General features: G+C 38.2%; 3 protein-coding genes across 3 annotated transcripts; all 3 read right to left on the bottom strand.

The window, feature by feature from the left end:
* Positions 1-2,295: 2,295 nt before the first annotated feature.
* Positions 2,296-3,873, bottom strand: LOC310933809 (glycine N-acyltransferase-like protein 3; the record flags this gene model as incomplete). Its single annotated transcript, XM_083897379.1, has 5 exons — positions 2,296-2,695; positions 2,807-2,939; positions 3,301-3,421; positions 3,505-3,612; positions 3,799-3,873. The coding sequence occupies 5 exons, from the start codon at positions 3,871-3,873 to the stop codon at positions 2,296-2,298; spliced, it is 837 nt and encodes a 278-aa protein (XP_083753505.1).
* An 832-nt stretch (positions 3,874-4,705) lies between these two features.
* LOC310934354 (cystatin-C-like) lies at positions 4,706-7,187 on the bottom strand. Its single transcript, XM_083898050.1, has 3 exons — positions 6,912-7,187; positions 5,477-5,584; positions 4,706-5,061 (listed from the first exon to the last, which is right to left on the bottom strand). Exons 1-3 carry the CDS (start codon positions 7,113-7,115, stop codon positions 4,987-4,989), a joined length of 387 nt encoding a protein of 128 aa, XP_083754176.1. The 5' UTR covers positions 7,116-7,187; the 3' UTR covers positions 4,706-4,986.
* Positions 7,188-9,548: 2,361 nt separating this feature from the next.
* Positions 9,549-13,604, bottom strand: mad2l1bp (MAD2L1 binding protein; the record flags this gene model as incomplete). The annotated part of the gene is made up of 3 exons (XM_083897378.1): positions 9,549-10,076; positions 10,999-11,279; positions 13,505-13,604. 3 exons carry the CDS (start codon positions 13,602-13,604, stop codon positions 9,549-9,551), a joined length of 909 nt encoding a protein of 302 aa, XP_083753504.1.
* Between the last annotated feature and the right edge of the window lie 2,353 nt (positions 13,605-15,957).

Below are 15,957 nucleotides of genomic sequence, written 5' to 3'. Positions count from 1 at the left end.
CACTGTATGATGGGGTTAATAAAGTATTCTACATTTGATCAAACTGCATTTAGAGGATATTACACCACAGAGTTCTGTCGTGACTAAATAATAAAGCACGTCATCACAGAAGACAGTGCTCTCACCTTCTGTCGTTAGATCTGAACTCCAGTCTAGTACATTCTTGTCCATCAGCATTCTTCTCAAAGCCTGTTCCTCAGTGCTGTAGAATGACACATTATTCTCGAACTCCAGGACACTTTTGATCTGTGAAGTAAGAACAAAACCCCCATGGATCAAACTCATGTGGCTTAGAAAAAAATAGCTTATTTCTGGTGAGATGAACTCACCTTAGGATCAGGTCGGTGAATGATGACCTTAAACTTGGGCCATGAATCAACAACTACCTCCTGTGTAGTTGGTTTGTTCCTGTTCATATTATAAAGGTATCCATAGACCTAAAAAAAAAAAAGTTGAAACAAGATTTCTGTTTGCTTCAGTTTCTTAAATGTTAATGTTTTCTGGTTTCTTTCATCTACATTTCAAAGAAATTAAAAACTCTCATTTTGGTTTGTGGACAAAACAAGACATGAGAGAACATTCCAGGTTTGACAAACATTGCGCAACATTTTTTAAATTTTCTGACATCTTATGTACCAAGCGCTTAATCGATTAATGGTGAAAATAATCGTTAGTTGCAGCTCTACATGCAAGTTTAAATACCTTATAACTCTGAGGTAGATGTTTTAACAGAACTCCTTCTGCGATCCGCAGTGCGTTTTTGTTAAGGATCTTCATGTTTAGTTGGTGGAACTTGACTGAATGGCTGGTTTTCACACGTAGGTCCAAAGTCTGGGCTTCTTCAGTCAATAATAAATGGTTATCCACTTTGATTTCCTTGATACAAGTAAAATTCGAAGACCTTGAGGCCGAAAAAAACAACAACCCAGCTTTGCTTATCAAAATGCAGTCCTCATTGTCTTCTGTGATCCTGTGTGAGCACTTTCACAAGACAAGTTTCTTTTGTACTGTCTTGGAATTATATATGTCATAAGTATTTGTGGGTTAGCATTGAGCAATCAGCAATCAGCTGCTATATGTGGGTATGTGCAGTAGCAGGTAATAAGGTGGTTGCCTACGCCCTTCCCTGTACCGAAATCACCTCGATGATAGTTTTTATGTCCTCCAATATCATCATGTGACTCATCCCCACTTTGTGGCTGTGCCCACTTCATTCTGATGCCACTGATTTGAATATAATCATCTCCTTCGATCTTTAAATATTTTTGGTTTGACATATGTAGATCTATTCAGGCCTCAACCTGTTTGCAAGCTATTTCCTGATTGAAAAAGTGAAAAAACTAGTGACAAGTGGTAGCTCTGCCAACCAGAGGTTGCGCTAGACTTTTTTTGTTGTCTGTCATTTTGACTGACAGGGTCATAAAAATCCTGTCATAAGCTATTTTTACCGGTCACTTTATTTTTTTTTAAAATGATAATAAATATTGAATTGCATTTAATTTGAATTCATTTTTAATTAATATTCAGTCCAAAAAAGCTGAACAAATAATCCACACCGTGGATACACACATCAAGCAGAATATGAAGAATATGTAACTTTTTCTCCGCAGTAACAAAAATATCTGACTGTGGCCCCAGTAGATACATATGAACAATGAATAGTGAAATATGAAAGCCTCCTGTCCATAGCTCTTTAACGCACTCTCAGCACCACCCGGATTTTTCCATCCTCCGTCCTTAGCCAGGGTTATATAAACCCATAAATACTACACAGTGTCCCTTTAAAGAAACTTCTGACACTCAACTGCCGTGACATTTTTCTTCTTTTCTACTTTTCTTCTTCTACAAGAGCCAATTACTGGAATATGGTCTTCGCCGCCAAGTGGTCAGGGGTGTGAAATGCAATCTGTCAAAATGACGGATGGCCCTCAGAGTTTTCTGTCACCGTTTTAAAAAAAAAACGGTCAATGACGGAAAATATTCGGTTAACGCGACCCCTCCTGCCAACATTGCCAAGACAAATAATAAAAAACACATTCAGTGACGTTCAGTCGCTCCTTTGATTTTTATTCATTTAAAAATGTAAATAAGTACAATCAGCAAAATGTAGGGAAAAGCATTACAGTAAAAGAACTCGATTCAAATCACTGTTTTGAAAGAGAATCTGCATCTGCATTTTATCCTTGACACAAATATGTGTCAAACTAAATAACCGACATATTTTGAAATTTGCTGATGATACAGTCATGGTGAGTAATTGTCATTTAAAAAAAAAAAAAAAAAAAAGTTACAAAGTCAGTAATTGTAATTAATCCACCCTGCCCTGTATGAGTGATCCTCAGTGAAGCCAAGGTTTTTAAAGAGCCTGTAGGAAATTATGTTCCCCTCATCGATGAAGCAGTAGACTGGGTGGCCCTCAGCACTGAGTCTTTTTGCCATAGTGCTGACAAGAACTTGTGCATACCCTTTCCTTCTGTGCTCTGGCAGAGTGTACAACATGCCCATGGCACAGTCGTCGTACAACAGAATCCAGGACACCGGCTGATCCAGTTCATCAGTGATGCAGTACGACGGATAATTGCTAATGAACTGTTTAATGGTGTTGTAAGTCTGCTCACTCCCTCCATACTTCCAGGTTTTATTCACCAAGTCAACATGGGAAAGGTCAAGGGATGAAATCCTTGATTCAAGATCACTGCAGGGAAAGAGACATTTATGATAGCCTTACTTGAACAGGAAAACTTCAACTTTCTTATATAGATTTGAGTGAAAAATTCTCAAGTGTACTAAAATGTTAAGAGCGTACTTATCAACTGTTGGTGTGAGAAGATGGCTGCTGTCTGCCAAATACACGAGGTGAACCACATCCAACTGTCGAAACCTAACATCTCTCTCAGAATACATTTCTTTAAGCATGGGTGCTTGGGACAAGTCAAATCCTGAAGTTAAATAAAGAAAGATTTGAAAACATTTACCATATTATGAGTCAAATATACTTCAAATAGCAAAAGTGAAAGTATGCACTGCAGAAAAACTTAAATGTGACACATCGTTTGTAATGTAGAAACTACAACAATAATGAGGCAAAGTGGTTCAACACATAACTCAGAAATGTATTGAAGTACAACAATTATTTATGCACAGCGTATTTTGTGTGCTCTTTGTGTTTCTGTCACACTGTATGATGGGGTTAATAAAGTATTCTACATTTGATCGAGCTGCATTTAGAGGAAATCACACCACAGAGTTCTGTCGTGTCTAAATAATAAAGCACGTCATCACAGAAGACAGTGCTCTCACCTTCTGTCGTTAGATCTGAACTCCAGTCTAGTACATTCTCGTCCATCAGCATTCTTCTCAAAGCCTGTTCCTCAGTGCTGTAGAATGACACATTATTCTCGGACTCCAGGACACTTTTGATCTGTGAAGTAAGAACAAACCCCCCATGGATCAAACTCATGTGGCTTAGAAAAAAATAGCTTATTTCTGGTGAGATGAACTCACCTTAGGATCAGGTCGGCAAATGATGACCTTAAACTTGGGCCATGAATCAACAACTACCTCCTGTGTAGTTGGTTTGTTCCTGTTCATATTATAAAGGTATCCATAGACCTAAAAAAAAAAAAGTTGAAACAAGATTTCTGTTTGCTTCAGTTTCTTCAATGTTAATGTTTTCTGGTTTCTTTCATCTACATTTCAAAGAAATTAAAAACTCTCATTTTGGTTTGTGGACAAAACAAGACATTAGAGAACATTCCAGGTTTGACAAACATTGCGCAACATTTTTTACATTTTTACCTTATAACTCTGAGGTAGATGTTTTAACAGAACTCCTTCTGCAATCTGCAGTTCGTTTTCGTTAAGGATCTTCATGTTTAGTTGGTGGACCTTGACTGAATGGCTGGTTTTCACACGTAGGTCCAAAGTCTGGGCTTCTTCAGTCAATAATAAATGGTTATCCAATTTGATTTCCTTGATCCAAGTAAAACTCTTAAGACCTTGAGGCTGAAAAAAACAACAACCCAGCTTTGCTGATCAAAATGCGGTCCTCATCATCTTCTGTGATCCTGTGTGAGCACGTTCACAAGACGAGTTCTTTTTGCAGGTTAGTGGTGCGCAGTCGTTGCTATAGTGTGGGTATGTGCAGTTATCTGTAGCATGTAGACGCCCTTCCCTCTACCGAGATCACCTCGATGATCCAGTTCGACCCATTTTTTTACGTCCTCTAATATCATGTGACTCATGCCCACTTTGTGGCTGTTTCACTTCATTCTGATGCCGTTGATTTGAATAAATCATCTCCTGTGATATATTTTTGGCTTGACGCATGTACACCACAATTCCAGTCCATTCAGGCCTCAACCTGTGCGCAAGCTATTTCCTGATTGAAAAAAAAGTGGAAGCTCTGCCAACAGAGTCAAGACAAACATAAAAAAACACATTCAGTGAAGTACAGTCGCTACTTTGATTTCCATTCATTTTAAATTTTGAATAAGTATGATAAACAAAATGTAGGGGAAAACATTAGAGTAAAAGCACTCCGTTCAAATCACTAAAAATAAAAACCTAAACATTTAATCTACAATGAAAGAACACTGAACATTTGCTAATCATTTTCACAATTGAGTCACTGAGCATCAACATATGTTTCAACCCCTGTATTTACCAGTGGTAGGTCAGCAAAATCAAATTCAAACACGTTAAATGAAGTTCATAAGCTGCTTTATTTTTCATTTCTATTAGGCAGAATGTGGTTCACAATCAACAAGTCAATACACAACTATTGTTATGGATTACTGCGACTGTAAAACGTACAGTATGTAGCTCAATTGTGCCATACCGTATAGGTTAGTGCAGTGGGGAAATAATTACGCTTTCAAAAGGTGTTAATACTTTGTGCTGCGTTCACACTTGAATATGCATTTTTGGACCAGGGTTACTCAGCAAATAATGACAACACTTTAGACCCTCCATGCCTTTCTGTGACTAGCATTCCTGTTTGATCAGCCTCATGCTTTCCAGCCATGGTTGACTCCACACGGTAAATATGCAACTGTAAGGCTGAGGAGAAAAGTTCAGAAAAGGGAAATGTTTAGAATAAAGGTTCAGTTTTTCACAAAAATAAATTTTCATATAAACAACACCATTTGCTATTAGCAGTAATAAACTAATGTTGACTTATTTGTTAAAATAATCTTTGGATGAAATGAGAGTAACATTTTATAGTGGATATGGTGTTATTGATATTTGATGGTTGCAAGCATATTCACTTTGATTCACTATGGAAACAGTAACAAAGAGCAAGGTGAAAGCTGCCGTTTCATACCTGAAAATACAAAGTGATCAATTGCGAGTCTACTCTATGGGTGTTAAAAATTATATCACAGGCTAGACTAGACTATCCATCTAGTCTAGTGTCCACTAAACTACCAAAATAAAATACAATGAGTGGATGCAGGAGACAATAAAATGTTACCCGAGCAGCAGCAGGGTCCTGATGGATGGCACACCCATCCATCTGTCCCTTTCTGCAGTTGGACTTCGCCATTGTCACATTGAATATGTATTTGCTTCCGGACACAATCTGAAAAGAGAAGTGAGTGAGAAAAACAGGAAATGGTGACCATGGTAAAAATAAAGTGACGTAACAATCGTTCAGCTCGTTGACATGACATTCCATTAAGTTTTACTTTCAATGAACACAGCAAATGTAATGATATGATTGACAAAAACTTGAGGGGAAATAAAAAACAGGGTAGAAACAAACAATCAAACAAAAACAACAACAACAACCCCAGCTGTCAGGTTGGATACTTTCTACTTCTCGTTTTCCTTCTGTGAGCTGACATCAACACTAGTTTGCTCTTTTTTTTTTTTAGAAAGAACAACTTCAAAGATGGACGATTAACCACATTTTTGTTGCTAAAAGTGAACTTTGACCGTGGATTACTCCAAAACTACACAGCAAAAGCACTTCATACTACCTGTGTATGCACTTCATCCAATAAATCTGAAATCACTGATACATTTTTATTTTATTTTATACCACTTTCAAAGACAGACAAATTACCTCAATTTTGTTGTGGAAAGTAAACTCTGACCCTGGATTACGCCCACTGTCCACAGTAAAAGTACTTCATACTACTTGTGTATGAAGTACAAGGAGTACTTTAGCCAATACAAATAAAACCATTCATAAACATTTTAATAATGAAAAAAAAATATATATATAAATATATATACACACACACACATATATATAAGACACAACTTTATTCGTCCCACATTTGCAGTGTGACAGCAGGCAAAAATCACAAAAACAGAATCTTCAATGAGTATTAAATATAGCTCCACCATACAGTATATACAATACGTTTTACTATTTTTTTTTTGACAATTTTTGGAATAATTGTTTTGACATTTCTCTTTTCAGAACGCCTTTTGCCTTCTATAGGATTTTATTTCGAAAACCGGAAATATGACTATACTTAGTCCGGTCTGGAAGAGGGAATATCTGCGCACATTTATTTAAGAGCGCTGATTTGACCATGGGAAAACAAGTGACGGAAACTAAAGATTTTTTTTTTAAATTTCGAATCTCATCCGTTTACTTAAACCAGTGCAGTACTCGTTCTCGTTCGGGGCTTTACTCGGCATGACGTGAATGCTGCATTGTTGCTGAATTACTAATCTGGGCGTGGGTATTTGTTAGGGAGATTTGCAGACTGTTACTGTTTTTGTGGAAGTCTGGAAAGCTCTGGCCTACAGCACCGCGGCCTGGATATTTTTAATTCTGTGACCCACTACCACACGCTCATAGTTTACACTCGTGTATTAACCACAGAAGCACTTTTTAAACACACAACTCAAACGTTTCGAGAATCAACCAATCAACAGTAACCGTTACGAACCTGTCTCTGGACGCGGATCACCTCCTTCACTTTGCTGTCGTACATGTCGTTCCTGCCTTTGTTGTGTTCGGACACGGCGAAATTCAAGGCGTCCTGTACACCCGCATCATTAACATCAACGTCTCGGGGGCCCCCCACCATCTGACCAGCGAGCCCAACGGCGAGAAGAACCGCAAGAAAGCAAAATATGGCTTGGTACTTCATGTTTCCGACGCTGACAGCTCCAAACAGCAGATCAACAACCTCCCGTGTGATAGCCTTCACCACTTATAAACAGCGGCGTCACAGCCGTTACGTACACGGGGGGGTGCCTCTACGTCATCACGTTGCGGCGAGATCAAAGAGGGTTCCAAGTCATTAAAACGCATTAGATTGGATCACAGACACATCTGTAACGTGTGATATAAATGCCACTTTGTTTTAATACAATAACAACATTCTATCACAACTCTACTTAAAATTCTATAGTTCACAGTAGGTGCCACATATTAATTTAATTTAACCCCTATTTAACCACAGTTGCACAGTAAAAACACAAGCAGAAGACAAAATACAAAGAAGACACATGACATTTAGCCACAGATTAGGAGAAACAAGTGCATGTTTTTGGAGTTGGCCTCAAGAAGGCTCAGTTTGGATTTGAAAGTGCTCAATTTTTCAGTCTATCAAAAAGGTGCAGAATGGACAAAATAGCCCTTTTACCCAATTCAGGACGGGCACATGTCACGGAAAGCAACAAATCATCTTGTAACTTGTCCACCGAGATGAACAAAGTGGACGTTGAGTTACTGAATGTGACTTTCTAGGTTTTATAGGTTGATTAAATAAATAAATCGCACGTCGGTGCTCATTTCTGGAACATCACAATGCACACTGCTGGATTTAACATAGGAAGTACAGCATTGTATTTATTTATTTCAATCAAGATTAAAACATATTATTATTATTTTTTTTACTTATCACCAAACTACAACCCTGAGCAACTTTTCCCAAGAAAGAGTGGTTTCCTGAAGACATGAGTTCGACAACAAAAAGCAGGTGGCAGCGACTCAACAATTATTCACAAAATAAAAAGGTACAGATATAACCCTACCCTGAAATATGTTGTTTACTGTTCATCATTTAATTATATTAAATGCAGATTTATTCAGCGTGATCTACAGACGTGCTTCCTGGTTATACCTAACAGTTGTGCATCATGTAGGATTTTCCCAGTTGTAAATACAGGAAGGAAACTGGGGCTCCTACATGACTATCGACCTTGCAGAGATGTCGCAGTAAGACAGTTAACAAAACAGCCACATCACATTTTTTTAAGTAAGCAACGTGGCTTTGCCATGTTTGCAGTGGTCGGTCAAAAGTGCACCCAGAAAAACCCCAATGATTCTATTACTACATATGCTTTGGTGCTTGAGTAAATAATCAACATTTGCTGCTGCAATCACAAACTCTGCGTTTGTCAAAGCTTGTATGAGAAATTAAGTGTTGAATTATATCAAACACAAAATCCTAGTAATATTTAGGTTTGATATAGTTCAACTCTTGATAGTATAAACTGTGCAGGGAGTTTATGACATTACAGGTCACGCAGATTGAAAGGATCTGGACAAGTAATAAACAAGTATCAACTACACCACAGACAAGGTCCATGTGCTTAAACAAAGAGACTGAGATTTTTTTTTAGCAAAAGACCAATGCTGTCAAAACTCTGAATGTTTTCAATTTTGATGGACCCCAGCACATTATTGTAGGTCAGGAATTAAATGTAGGTATTAACATGAACTCCTACACATCTAAACCTCAAAGTGATCATTTTGCAGCTGTGGCTCTCACATCTCACGAGTGATAGAAAAGCATATTATTGTTGACACACTGTATGAATAGCAGAAAAGAAACTTTTTGAGTAGTTTCTAAGACTAGAAAAGCACAGTATCAATAAAGTCAATTTAGTTTTCAAGAACCCCAGCTGCTGGCTTATAACCTTGTTGATTTTGTGAGAAGTTCACAAACTGTTGATCCACTCTAAGATGCTTGTTACTATAGTCCCTTTTTCAACACTGCTGATTTGCAAATGTGTCCTAAATAGGACATTGTTTTGCTTTTATCTGCCACTGAAATTGCAACACTGCTGAAATCATTTAAAGGTTTTAATAAATGTAAACATACATACAGATGACACTGATAATCCAATGTCCACACGATATTAAACAAAGCAATGCAATGCGTCAAACCTCTCAAGTTACTCTCATTAAAAATATATTTCACCAGTATGTGTTGTTTTGATAAATAACCCTTCGAAATCCTTATGGACAAATGTATGTTATAAAAAAAAATAAATCTTTATAAATATCAACAATATTACACATTTTCTAACCTCAAATGACAACCAAGCATCTTTAAAAAATATTTTCTTAATATTTCAAAAGATGACGGAAATAAGAAAATACACATCACTGCTTGTGTCAAACTCACTGTTGCTTGAGCTGACATGGTTTTAATCACAAGTAGAAACAAAATGAAACTATAAAACATACAAAACTCAATTAAAAATTAATTTAAACCACCATTAAAATTGAATTTTTGTATAGAGAAAGAGAGCTCTAATTCCAGAATGTGCACTCCCCCCAACTCTTGGGGTCAGTTACAGAAGCCCTTGACGGTCATTGGTGCCTGAAACCACACATAATCCTGCCAGTCCATCACCTCTGCTCTTGGTACCTTACAAGTGCCAGGATCTGTGGACAGAGCAATAATATGCTTCTTTACACAAGTCGGCACCTTAAATTGCAGTTTCGGACGGAACCAACCTACTCCGCAATCCCTGTGAGCCAGCACCAAGACCGTGGTGGACATTAAACGAACAGGTCTGGTGTCGGACAAAAGGTCAGCCACGAAAAGTGTGCGGAAAAGTTGCCTTAAGCATGAAGATACCCGTAGGCATTGATCTCCCCCTGCCAAAACCAATGCCTCCATGTCGATCTCATACAGTTCTTTGGGCAGGACAAGGGAGCCACCCATGAGGAACAGCACACGGGGAACCCTGCTCAGAGAGAAAAGCACCTCCAGCTGCTGTAACACCTCCTCTAGATCCTGTAGAGTTTGCTGACACTTGCGCCCGTCCATGTCTGCAGACTGCACCAGCCTGCGTCTCACTGTGTCTTTATCCTGGAAACAAAAATGTATGCCACACACCTTTAGTTATATCAACTACATGTCTGACCTGATTTTGATTTGCACAACAGTCATGTAACCTGCCTAGCACACCACCTCACACATAAATACAAAAATTAAGGATGTCCCCAGTCTTTTTACCACAGAGGATCTGCTGATACCAAGAAATTATCAGATACTTGTGTTCAAATTTCAAGCACTTTCAAGGTAAATGTTCATGCTTTTCCAGCACCCTACAGCTGTGGCAAATCATACTTTTACAAAAAAAAGGCTCAAAATTATTATTTTACTTTTAAGATCACATTAAATTGTATGGTATGAAGCAAACAAACAACCAAAATCATGTCACATAAAAGTCACCCATTCAGGCAAGCTCCAGTTGGAGCAGTTTTTGTTTAGACTCTCCACCTTATTTTAGTCCTCAATCTGATAATGCAAAGTATTAAGTCAGATAGCTATTTGTTGTGAAAGCGCTTCAAAAATAGCACAACATTAAAATGCAAGCACCTTTGAGGATTTCAAGCACCCATACAAAACCATGGATTATTGCATTTGCCTACAAAACACTTAAAAATGTCAGTCAGTAAAATCAATAACATTCCTCACTGAAGTTAAGAGAGAAAGAAGACCAGACTCCAGCTGCGGTTTAGCTAAGGCGGCTCTGTTTGTGAACAACATGTCATTAAACCGTGACTGCTCACCATTAATAAAAGTAGCAGACGGCTGACACTTAGGGAAAGCCCTGCAGTTGGCACAAAAGACTGGGGAGAGGGTGATGCTGATCTCTCATCAGTTTAAAAAAAAGATTAGCTCCATTCCAACAATTATCGATAAAGTTAAATGCATAAGTGTCAACAATTATTCAAATTTGGTTTGTCATCACATACATAAACCTCACATCTAACAACGTGTTCACCTGCACCGAGGATTGCCGTTTCTTTTGAGAATACAGCAGCTGATCGTAGGTCATGGGTAGCTGCTGCCGCTGATAGAGAATGCACTTGAGGATCTCGCTGACGAAGCGGCAGCAGCCGTCTTGGGTTACGGTGCCAGGAAAGACGACATCCACGCAGCCTTTCTCCTGCGCTCTTCGCACCACCTCGGTGTCATTGTCCTCTGTGTTACTGTGTTGTTTATTGGCAAGCTCATCGGAATCTTGCAAACTGCTGTCGCTAGAAGTGTCCTCGTGGATAATGTCTGTCCAAAACAGGAGCAGGAATAACGTCATTAGAGTAAACAACAGGCCTGTTCTTCTCAATTTTAGCGAGTTAAACGTTAATGAAATCTTTAGGCCAGTTCTCCATGAGAGTCTTTGTCTGAATTTCACAAAATGATAATCATAAAATTGGAGATTTGTACAGTGATTTTCAAGGTATTTAAGGCTGCTTTGCCTTGTTTAAACCTCAAATATAACTGCTATCCTGCAGGGGTGCAAGAATTACAGAGATACTTTGATTTAGCAAAAATAGCATCAGGGAAATGTTTTACCACATCTTAAACACAAACTTAAACACCGCTATGGCATTTCAGTGTTCTTGGTTGGTCTGTCTGCATGTGAGCTGCACCAAGGATCTCCTCTGTGTACATATCTCTGTTGCAATAAATGTATATATTACATAAGGACAATTGAGGCTCATCAGTTTGCTTCTTTTTGATTGAGTGATAGATGTAAATAATTCCACGTAATGTGTACATCTGTGCAGAAGATGTACATGTACTCAGGCGAATTAAGGAATTCATAATTAAGAATGGTTGCATTAGATCAGGGTGTCAAACTCATTTTCACTGAGGGCCACATCAGCATAATTGTTACCCTCAAAGGGCCAGATGTAACCGTCATACTGAATACATTTAAGTAAATGTAACCAAATATAATGTAAAATAAAGGTAGCTACTCCGTAACATATTGCTTAATAACTTTCCGTATCTATTACTTATTCAAGTTACAAATATGATGCATTATAGATGTAACCCGGAGATGCCGTCACTTTGCGGGTAATACAATTGCCATGGATTGTGGGAAATGTAGTTTGTGGTCAATGCAGGCCTTGAAGCAGCATAGAACTATTTTAACACAAATTTTTAAGACGAATTTATCACTCGCGGGCCACAAAAAATGACGTGACGGGCCACATCTGGCGTTTGACACATGTGCATTAGATTATAAATAATGTTTTAATATAACCCATCGATGATGCCAATCAAGGTTTATTACTCTATAAAATACACAATAGTTAACTGATAGAATTGCTTTTCTTTGATGGAATCAAAGTAAATCTGGGAAAGTCTGCATCGAGAAAAACTACCACTGAGCCGACATCTGGTAAACGACATTTTAACATTTCCTTGGTAGAGGATATTCACTGTTGACATCTGCAACGCCATTCTTACAAGTTTCAAACTAGTTACAGATTATCTGCAATTCAGTCTTTGCTGGTCAGAATGAGGTCACCTTTGCCATTCACACGGATGGGATTTGTCATGATAGACATCTACACTTCAGTTACAATGAATGTCATTATGACTAGTCATAATTCAAGTAGTACAGGTCTTTAAGCTCAATTGAAGATATCTACATTGTCCTTTCTTTGAGTTTCAGATAGTCGGAATGAAGTTGTACATATCTGAAACTGGAATTAGAGATATTTACAATTGTATATCTCTATAATGACAAACCCCATACACACGAATGGCAAAAATGACGTCATTTCGAAACTGAATTGCAGATATCTGAGAGTGTGGTTTTGATTAGTAAGAATGACGTCACACATATCTACAAACTACACACAAAGACTAGTAAGAATGACGTCACACATATCTACAAACTACACACAATGACTTGTCCAAATGACGTCACATATATCTGTAATAGTAATACCAGACATTCAAACTTGGCGATAAAATGTTATTAAATATTAAATTAAATAAAGATTAAATATTATGTAGTGTAATTAGTTGCCATATATTATGTGTGTACCATACGATATCATACCTTTGTCATTTTCCAGTTTTATCTAGTTAAATATGTTAAATAAATAAATAACAGTTAAATGCCAATCATGTGACATACATTTGGTTTTAAATCCACCACGGCCTACCTGCAGTGATGACTGAAGAGGGCGTAGCGACGTTTTCCTTGTCTTCGGTATTGTTCACATTCTGATGCTGGGAATTTGAACTAAAATGACGGGATATGTCTTTCGATGGCGATTCATTTGTCGCCTCTATAAACGTGCTTGCGGCCGTTGGCAAGTGCTGTTCGGCGATTTCCGCAGAAGTTCGGCATGAACGCGAGTCGTCGGGAACACTTTGTAAAGCTCTCCGTGCTGTGCTCGTTTCCTGTTGAGAGCTCGTGTCGTTTACTGGAGAAAACGACAGTTGTCTATTCAAGCCATTTTCCACACTGTTAGTAGTTGACGCACTGTCCGAGTCGTCTGAGCTCGATGTAAGGTTAAATACTTCGTAGACTTCTGCCATAGTTTTGAATATCCCCGCTGCGTCTCTGCTGCCGCACTGCATCATGGGAGTCGTGGGTTGGCTTCAATGCCGCGTTCACGTTACACGGAAATAATCGGAAAAAACATTTTTCTCTTTTTTCGTTATTATCTAAATTTTGTGCCAAACACATCGACAAATCTGTTTATTCTTGCATGTTTTTACTCCATCAAAGTACTTCAATCAAAATCTAAAATCCAAAGCAGGGGTGGACATTTCTAGAAAAAAGCATGTCTTATGTTCTTTTTCATTATTATTTATGCATTCTCAGAAACAACATTCAGAGGAAAAAAGGGCACTGAAATGTTTGTGGATGGTCAGAACAAATATGACCTTATTGATTAGCAACTCCAAATTTTTCAATAACATTTGTGATTTTGATATATGTAAGTATTTTTCCATTTCAAGAAAGTAAATAATAAAGGAACACAGAGAGCGGAGACAGTGCTGAGAACAGGCCCCAGATGTGATAATTAGTAGAAAGCCTTGACACCTGCTCACATATTTCAAGTCAAGAGTTGCAGGCTGTTGGATGTGTCCTGTCTGATTCTGATTAACCATGGCCTCTGTGAGAGTAGCTGTTCGAGTCCGCCCGCTGAACAAAAGGTTAACATTATTATTAGTTTGTCCACATTTTTGAAATGAGGGCTTCAATATTTTTTGACAGAATTTCGTTCACCTCTCCGCTCTCCTCCACAGAGAAAAGCAGCTGTCGCCCAAGGGCATAATTCATGTGAATGGGAGCACCACGACCATTCAAAAGGTATTTATTTTTTAATTTTTTAAAATCACAACATTTAAAATGCATTTCGTGAACTGTTGATAGCTGTAGGGTTTTGTTTTGTTCAAATTGTAGCCCACACATATTCGAGGGGACCATTTCAAAGATGGAGTGAAGGCCTTTTCGTTTGACTTTGCATATGATTCAACCGACAAACAAAGGCCCACATATGCAACTCAAGAGAAGGTATCTGGAGTCTAATTGTTTTTGCTTAATGCATCAAAATGCCTTGTCTTACAATGATTATTATTATTATAATATATTTTTAAAGACTAACCATTTCCTCTGCTGATGTAGATTTTTCTTGACTTGGGCTCTGATGTATTGAAGGCTGCATTTGAAGGCTTCAATGCCTGTCTGTTTGCATATGGTCAAACTGGCTCTGGAAAATCATTCACCATGATGGGCCACAACGTGAGTAAGGCCTATGAGGTTTTGTTTTACAATTCAAGAGATCAAAAATATAGTTAATATATTATGCTTGCATACCACAAATATCCTTATCTATTGTGCTCATGACAATTCAGGCGCTTGACGCAAACCTTGTCATTTTTGTGAGTTGTAGTTTTTACTGAGTAATGTTCAATTGTATTTAAAGTGTAACCAGGATGTGAGCCCATATAGTCAATATAGTGGCATATAGGAAGCAGGCATATCTGGATTTAGAGTTGGAACACAATGAAATATTAAGTGCTTTTAAATCACCAAAAATCATCATTCCACATGTCAGACTATTCCACGCACTGCCACCAAAGGAGTTTGTTGTCCTCACCACATCAGAACCTGACTGATCGCCTCATCAGACATCCCACCCCTTCTCTTCATTTATCTCCATGTTTCTCCCCACTAATCAGAAAATGTGATGAGGGCAGCAACCCATGGCATTTCTACCATTACCGTGCAGCGCAATTGAAATTTCACATTACCACCGAGGTGTCTGCTTGTCTACCAGGAGGCTTGTGCAAGGTCATCAGCAGAGCTGCTGTCAACATCCCAGATAATTATATATGCCTGTTAATGCTTACTATCTGCTACTTTGTAATTAAAACAAGGGGACATGCAGCTCCGAGTGGAATTGCTTTTATGCTTCAGTAATTCCATATCAGATGAGCTGCTGTTTGTGTTGTTTCGCTAGTCTGTGCATGTGCTGAGTAGTGGTCACGCTCTCAAATGAATGGAACATAATGGGAGTAACTGCCATTTAAAGTACACTATCATTTTGTTATGAGAGCTTAATTTGACACTTTCTCCCACCTTTCCCCCCCCCTCACAGTGTCAGGAAGATAAAGGTTTGATCCCACGGATCTGTGAAGGCTTGTTCAAGGAGATCTCTCACAGAAGCGAGACTGATTCTGTGTCATTTCGTACAGAGGTCAGGTAAGGGACAATTATACAGAAAAACTTTTTTTTAACCCTTACGTCTTGGTAGATGGTGGTGATGATGGAGTTGGTTATATTTAGTAATGTATTAAAAATATAAACATTAAAGTAACTTTGAACATATAGAGCTGAAACTGGTTTTAAAGTGCTGCAGAAGTTCATGTCATATTTTTATATTTTCATTATTAATTTTGACTCAAACCACCCAAAAGGAACACA

Source organism: Microchirus variegatus, assembly GCF_963457635.1.
Source record: "Microchirus variegatus genome assembly, chromosome: 11".
NCBI lineage: Eukaryota > Metazoa > Chordata > Actinopteri > Pleuronectiformes > Soleidae > Microchirus > Microchirus variegatus.
Note: the sequence above shows the minus strand (reverse complement) of the source record. Positions and strands in the feature narration are given on the sequence as shown.